The sequence below is a fragment of the Cavia porcellus genome, unplaced genomic scaffold (genome assembly GCF_034190915.1).
Source record: "Cavia porcellus strain 051 isolate PalLab524CR breed Dunkin Hartley unplaced genomic scaffold, mCavPor4.1 scaffold_17, whole genome shotgun sequence".
In the NCBI taxonomy this organism is placed as follows: Eukaryota; Metazoa; Chordata; class Mammalia; order Rodentia; family Caviidae; genus Cavia; species Cavia porcellus.
The window spans coordinates 60724029-60731658 of NW_026947500.1; the positions used below are offsets into that span (position 1 = coordinate 60724029).

At 58.2% G+C, this 7630-nt stretch overlaps 1 protein-coding gene across 1 annotated transcript; it reads left to right on the top strand.

Annotated features, from left to right (window-relative positions):
* The first annotated feature begins 269 nt into the window (after positions 1–269).
* LOC100729256 (ATP-dependent DNA helicase DDX11-like) lies at positions 270–7093 on the top strand. Its single transcript, XM_063229105.1, has 13 exons — positions 270–335; positions 485–596; positions 699–833; positions 1202–1314; positions 4077–4149; positions 4397–4500; positions 5102–5251; positions 5499–5563; positions 5652–5756; positions 5986–6058; positions 6316–6398; positions 6554–6704; positions 6785–7093. The coding sequence occupies exons 1-13, from the start codon at positions 270–272 to the stop codon at positions 6812–6814; spliced, it is 1260 nt and encodes a 419-aa protein (XP_063085175.1). The 3' UTR covers positions 6815–7093.
* The last annotated feature ends 537 nt before the right edge of the window (positions 7094–7630 follow it).

A 7630-nucleotide genomic window follows, 5' to 3' on the forward strand; every position in this document is an offset into this window, starting at 1 on the left:
CATCACAATCCCTGACTTGAAGTTATACTACAAAGCAACAGTAGTAAAATCAACATGGTTGGAAGCCTGGGGGGACTCCAACAGTCTGGGCGGAGATATCCAGAGTCCTCCAGACACGCAGAGAGGCCGGTGAGGGCACCCCAGATCTGCCCAGCTCCTCCTCTGCACAGCGATGGCCAGGCGCGGCAGCACAACAAGCTGGGCTCTGCTGATAGTGTGGGCCCGCCCACCCCCAGGCTGCTTTCTAAAGTGCACGTTGCAGCCTCCTCATGACCATCTCTGTCTCACGTTTGCAGGTGCAGCAGTACTTTGAGAAGGGCAAGGTCAGCAGGAAGGTATGGCCCCGTCCTGGCCCTCACTGCCTGGTATCCTGCCTCTGGGGTCCCCGCTGCTCTCTGTCCCTCATCCTCAGGCTGGGGGAGGGGTGTGGGCTGCAGCCCTGTGGAGTCCCTGTGTTACACCACCACCCTCTCTCCTCCTCCAGCTCTGTGGCTTCACGGAACGCTATGGTGCCATCCTCCCACCATCCCGGGAGCAGTCCAGACTGGCAGGGCTCCAGCAATTCCTGCAGAGCCTGCAGCCGGGGGTGACCAAAAGTGAGTCTCAGGGCAGGAAGACGAGCTGGGCTGCAGGCCTGGGTAGCGCTGGACCTGACCTCACTCGGGTCCCGGCCTCTGTCCTCCCTCCACCCTATGCAGCTCCTGCCGCCGCCCCCCCAGAGGAGGCTGAGGTTGAGGCCATGCGCGCTGCTTCCCCACTGATGCACATCGAAGGCTTCCTCACAGCCCTCACCACTGCCAACCAGGATGGCAGAGCCATCCTGAGCCGCCAAGGTACCGAGCAGCCTGGCTGGGCTGCTTCCTGAGAGAGGGCCGGGCTGCAGCAGGGAGCTGTGCCGGGGGCTCTGGGCACATCCCAGCCTTACCCGGCTTAGCAGTGGTCGGGGCAGGCAGTGGTCCTAAGGGCAAGAAGTCATCTTCCAGCTGTGTAAGCTGGATTGATTTCTCCCTTTGCACTTGGCTATGCTTTGCCTCTGTGTGTGTACGCGTGTTTCATGGCTGTGCTGTCTGCCTTGGAGACTTGTCCTGGAGGGAAAGCAAGGCTGGACTCCCTGTTCCATGCCGGCCCCTGTGTGTCCTGCAGGGCACCCAGGAGCCCTGTGCTCAGGCTGGGCCCGCCCCTCTGTCTGTCCCCCTCTCAGGCAGCCTCAGCCAGAGCAGCCTCAAATTCTTGCTCCTGAATCCAGCCGTGCAGTTTGCCCAGGTGGTAAAAGAATGCCGGGCAATGGTCATTGCAGGGGGCACCATGCAGCCGGTAAGGACCCCAGCCCCCATCTCCTGTGTCCCTGGTGCTGGGATGGTCCAGGGGAAGGAAGCAGCCTCAGTCAGGTGTCCTCCCTGTCCAGCTGGTCCCCAACCCAAAAGTGATGTGCAGGCCCAGTAGTGTCCCCTGGGTGGCACTATTGAGGCCTCACAAAGCCTTTGTGTGTCTCAGATCCTTGGTGCCTCCCTGAGGTCCCTTCCTGCCCCATCAAGGAGGTGCCCACCTTCTGAGGCTGGTGTAATGTAGGTGTTTTGGGTTTCACCATAGAAAGCAGAGAGGAGCAGTGGGGGAGAAGCAGGTCCTCATTTCACACTCAGAGATGGACCATGGCGTGCGGCACGGCAGTGGCCTTTCTGGGGTTAAGGTTCACAGGTGTGTATGCATCTTAAAAACAACAGAATCACCAGTATGTGCCATTACTGTTCCCTTTTGCACTCAGAAGCCAGTAGCACACATGTCTTTCCTGGTCAGCGGGGATGCATTTACTCCCCTGTCTCAGTTACTTTTTGCTTATAGCTGAGACACAATTCCCGGAGTTAAAAAGCAGAGAGGTTTCCTTGGCTCCCAGTTTGTAGAGGTTTCAGCCCAAGGCACAGTTTGTAGAGGCTGGGTCCAAGGCAGAGTAACAAGCCAGAAGAGAAGCCGTTCACAGCAAGCAAAAGACAGCAGAAACAAGTGGAGCAGGGAGAAGACAGCCTCTTTCTGTGCCTTGTGCTGTATCCTGGCTGCTGGGATTTGGATGGTGCCGAGCCAATTAGTGGACTGACTTTGTGATCACCCACCCTCAGTTCAAGGATTGCACTGTGGATCAGTCACATACTCTAGACTCAGGCACCTTTGGGGGAACATCCAAACACAAGTCTGGGCTCCCCCCTTGCTGTCTTCCAATCCCATGGATTCGGTGCATTTCTTGGACCACTCTGGCATTTCTCTGCTCTGAACAGCACTTCTGTGGCAAGTGCAGCCAGGTCTCTGCCCAGGAGTTCTGTCCGCAGCCACACATCTGGCAGACACATGCTGTCCCAGGCTGCTGGGGTCCTGAGCCCTCCCCAGCCTCTGTGCCTGCTGCAGCCACTGTCATGCTCTATTTATTTATTTTTTATTGCACAGATTTCTAGATTTTTATTCATTCTTTGCTTTAGAGTTCTCTTTGATGATCACATGGTCTCTGAATCAGCATAGGGAGCCCTTGCCCACCCACTCTTGTCCTGTGGACCAGACCCCGGGCCTGGCTGCCTCATTTCCACACAGGGAAGAGAGATGCATCAGTGGAGGGCAGCACCTAGCACTTGGTGCCAGGGTGACCCAGCTGCTCCCAGTTGTCACAGTGCCTAGGCTGTGTCTCGGGGACACTGAGGAGATGCATGTTGAAAAGCAACAGTGTGTATCGATATTTTCGAATCAAAATAAAAACTTAACTTCCTGGACCTTACATTTAGATCCCTTGGGGCAGGCAGAGCACGGGGGAGTAGATGAGTGTGTGTTCAGTGAAGATGACAGCCATAAAAATACCTGGTATTTGGTTGCTGAATGAACGTGTAGTTTCTTGGTAGCGTAACGTAACTATTTAATCTCTCAGTATCCTTAAACAGCCTGAGAATCGCATCCCTGCCCCAACAGGAAACCTGCCCAGGGAAGGGGCGCTGCTGTGCCTGCCAGCTCTGCCCTGGCAGGGTGCATTGCTGTCTGAAATCAGATGTTTCTCCCAGTGCTTCTCTGGGTAGTGGAACCAGTCACCAGGAACTTCTTGGTTTCAGTGTGGTTAGAGCTTGCTTTTTTCCCTTTTGACCTAATTTTCGTTTTTAAAACATGTAAACACTCATGCAGTTCAAAAGTTAAAACTCTTATTAATAAAAATACAGCTGGGGACTCTCACTCTGTCCCCCAGCCTACTCGTCCCTGCCCCGTGGGGAATCCTATTCCTCAGCTGAGGCTGCAGCTTTCTGCTGGTTTTGCTGGGTGGCGCTGTCTAGTGTTTGGTTTGAGAGATTTTTTTTTTTGCTAAAATAATTGCCTGCCTGCTCTGTCCTGTGTCCTGGAGAGGTGGTAGCCTTGTGGTTTCTGGAGTGTGCAGGTGGCAGCTGGCCAGTGGCACGGTGAGGGCGAGGTCTGTAGGCTGTAGGGGCCCCGGGTGCTGTGCCGGGTAGAGGTGGTGCTGCTCGGGCAGCAGGCAGCTTCCCTCCCTCCCCGGGTCCATCTCACTGTGCAGACGGCACCCTGAGGAAGAAAAGCTGCCTGGCTAAGCTGCATCTGTCAGCTGTGCGAAGCTTAGACTCCTAGGTAACTGCTAGGTCTAGAAAAGTGAAACTGCTTGTCACCTGCTAACAGTGACATTTCCCTCCCTGGGGTCATGACCACTGTGTATCCCCCTCACCAGGCAATGTCTGCGAGCTCAGTTCCTCATCAGTGGTTCAGCTTTAGGGACAGGCGGGAGCTGTATGGATCTAAAGACTTTCCTGTGATGATTTCCACCCGAAGCCAGGCTTGAGACACCCTGTGCCAAATCGGCCACCTTTTTATTTGTGTTCCTTCAGTCCTCTGAGGAGGCCGCCAGCAGGTCATTAATGGTTGTTTTCTTTTTGATAATTCTGCACTAGGCTTTCTGGGCTTATTTCCTATGCAGTGTCCCAGTGGCCAACCAGCCCAGACTTCTCCCTCTGTTCTCCCTGCCGAGCCTCTGTGCCCTCCATACCAAGCCTGAGGTCCCTTTCCCTAGCCCTCAGGATATCACACACCTCAAACCCTGCCTGCAGGTGTCTGACTTCCGGGAGCAGCTGCTGACCTGGGCTGGGACGCAATCCGAGCGCGTGGTGGAGTTTTCCTGTGGTGAGCAGACCCTATGCCGTGACCTCTGCTCACTGGGGTTTGCCACTGGCCAGGCCCTGGGTGGGGACACCACAGGGCGGCTTGTAATCTGCTCTCTTCCTGCTTTGATGCTCTGTGATCTGCCATCTTCATCACCCAGGGACCCTCAGTCCTATAGACCCCTTTCTATGTGCAGATGGGTGGGGAACAACCTCCCTGGACCCCACCTGCCTGCGGAGCAGTTTCCTACCCCTCCCCTTCTCACTAGGTCGTGTGATCCCACCAGATAACATCCTGCCCCTGGTCCTCTGCAGTAGGCCCACCGGCCAGCAGCTGGAGTTCACCTTCCAGCAGAGAAAGCTGCCTGCAATGGTGGGTGCCATGCTCAGTGCCCCTAGCCCGCATGCTGCACATAGCTCTGGGTCACCTGGCTGGTCCTGGCATTTGGAAAATCAGTATGAGGGCTCCCTTTCCAGCTGGCTCCCAAAGAGTGGAGTCTCTAGATACTTGTCATGAAGGTGTGAGCTACCCCCGCCCCTGGACCTTTAAGTGAGTTTCCTTCAGCGCTCCAGGTGCCCCTTGAGGACCAGAGGGTGAGGGGCTGCCCACTGCTCTGGTTCCCTTAGTAATGTCAGCACCACCCCAGGCGGGCACAGGGCTAGGGACACATCTCCACTGCTGCCCGGAGACAGGAACCTCTTTTGTCCTCAATGCTGGCGGTCAGGATGCTGGGATCCTGGGGGACTCGGTGGCCTGACAGAGTCCTCTCTCAGGTGTTGGCACTGGGACCTGGGTCACAAAGACAGGTGTGTTTGGCAAGAGGCTGGCACATGTGCCTTCCCGTGCCACTCTCGGGGCCAGGTGTCTGTCATGCTCCTGGGCCCGCTCATGCCCTGGGTTGAGCTCTGCCCTTGGCCTGGAGCCCATCTGTGGTATCCTGGGCGTTGCTCCTCAGGGCCTCTCTGCCTCCTAGCTGGAGGAGACAGGGCGCATTCTCTGCAACCTGTGCAACGTGATCCCTGGGCAGCTGGTCTGCTTCTTCCCTTCCTATGAGTACCAGCGCCAGGTCCTTGGCCACTGGGACAAGAGTGGTCTGCTGGCCCGCCTGACTGTCAGGAAAAAGGTGAGCGACCCCTTACCCAGCAGGTGTTTCCAGGGTGGCAGAACCGGGGGATCCCTGAACCCAATGGTGCTGCTTGTCCCGCTCCCTTGCCTGCACCCCTTCCAGGGTCTCTGCGTTCTGGCCCCAGGGATCCCCAAAGCTGGGTGCTGTGAGGGTGGCCTGTCCCTAGAGTTCAGGCCAAACCCTTGAGCCAATGTGAGCGCCCACGTTCCTCAGCCTTTCCCTGGGAGTCTGTCTCTCCCTGCAGCTCTTCCAGGAGCCCAAGAGAGCCAGCCAAGTGGAGCAGGTCCTGGCCGCATATTCCAAATGCATTAAGATGAGGGGCGAAGGCCAGGCACGGGGGCCATGCAGGCCTGGTGTCTTGCTGGCCCCAGCCCAGTGCTCTGCATGGGGTCTTTCCACAGAGGTGTGGACAGGCAGGAGGCCCATTGACCGGGGCCCTGCTCCTCTCTGTGGTGGGAGGGAAGATGAGTGAAGGGATCAACTTCGCAGACGACCTGGGCCGGTAGGTGCACCCCTCTTCCCTCCTGGGTCCCTGCGCCTGCCTCGATCTCACGCTTCAACGTCTGTATGCAGGCAGGGTGCTCAGGATGTTGAGGGGGTGGCAGGGAGTGGCGGGCTGACTTGGAACAGGAAGCCAGGCTGAGGCCTTGGAGACCCCATTCATTGGTCCATGCTGGGTCCAATGGGCAGAGGGTAGGCCGAGACGCAGGCGTCATCTCCGTGTCCCCCAGGTGCATGGTAATGGTGGGCAACATCCAGTCTCCTGAGCTGCAGGAGAAGATGGCCTACTTGGATCAGCACCTTGTGAGTCTGCAGGGTTCCGGAGGGTTGGAGGGCTGGGGATGGAGAGTGGGGTGACCCCTCGGGCTGGGATGCCAGGCTCTGCACTGTGATCCCTGTGTGAATGCTGCCTGTCTACATCAGCGGTGCATGGATGCACCCTTGCCCTCTCGGCATCTCCACGGGGTTCCGTCACACCTTCTGGGTCAGGAGGGTCATCCCCAGGGACCGGAGGGTCATCAGGCAGGTGATAGACACTTGTGTCTCCTTTACCATTGCAGCCCAGGAGCCCAGGGCAGGTGCCCCCAGGGAAGGCACTGCTGGAGAACCTGTGCATGAAGGCTGTCAACCAGTCCATCAGTGAGCTGCGGCTGCTCTGGCCCTGGGATGAACAGCCAGGGCTGGATGGGTGTTGGGGAGGGGTGACAAGAGGAGAGACCTTCCTTACAGGAGGGGACCTGGGATGTGTGCTGTAGGGAGGGCAGATGTCACTCAGAGCCCCGACTCTGGCCCCAGCAGGGCCATCCGCCACCAGAGGGACTTTGCCAGCATTGTGCTCCTGGACCAGCACTACACCAGGCCCCCAGTGCTGGCGAAGCTGCCGGCCTGGATCCGAGACTGTGTCAAGATCAAAGCCACTTTTGGCGCTCAGTTCCTTGCACTGCGGAAGGTCAGGCGGCCCTCTCCTTCCCGGCTCCCAGCCCCTCAGCCCGAGATTTGGCTGCTCATAGCCTTTCCCTGTGCCTGCAGTTTCACAAGGAGAAGGCGGGGCCCTCCTGATGGCAGCCTCATCGCTGCCGGCCCTGGTCCCTGCTATGTGCCGCCTTTGGAGTCCCCACCAGCCCCCACCCTGAGCCAGAAGCTGCCAGGATCAGGGTTGCACAGTGAAGCCAGCAGGAGTGGATGGAACATTGGGTCCTGCCACACTGGGGCCCAGCCCAGGGCAGCTCACGATCTGCCTGGGCACAAGAGCAGTCCCCACTGCTCTAAACACCCACCTTCCTATGTGGAGGTCCACCGTGCCCCTTCCCTCAGCACAGAAGGGCAGAAGACTCTGTGCCCTTCCCCTAGACACGCCATGGAAAGGTGCCTTCCCCTCCCCCGCAGCCACTCCTGCTCTTGGCTCCCCTCCTCTCACCCCAATACAGAGAAAGGGGCCTTCGTGCCGAGTCTCTGAACCCACTGAGAGCGGGCAGGCCAGGCTCCAGGAGACCTCTGCATCCTGCCCAGCCACCCTTCCCAGTCCATCATGCACTCCTGGCTTGTGCAGCTTCTCCTGCCACGCTTTATTGGTTCCTGGAGCATTTCCTCCCCTTAGAGAGGACAGCGCTGTGTCATGGGGAAGCCACAGGGCCCTGCATGGTACTGGGATGCTTGTAAGAACAGGCGAAGTTGGGCTGCAGGAGTTCGAGGGGTCCCAGCCCCTAGGACTCCCTGTCGTCCTCGTCTTTCTCTCCCCCGGGCTGCAGCGACGGGATGGAGTACAACATGCCTTGCCAATGCCCCAAGCTTGGCAGATGGACTCCAGCAAGGTGCCCTGGCCCCTGCAGGGGTCCACCACCTCCTTGGGAGCCACCTGGACAGGTGCTGAGAGGG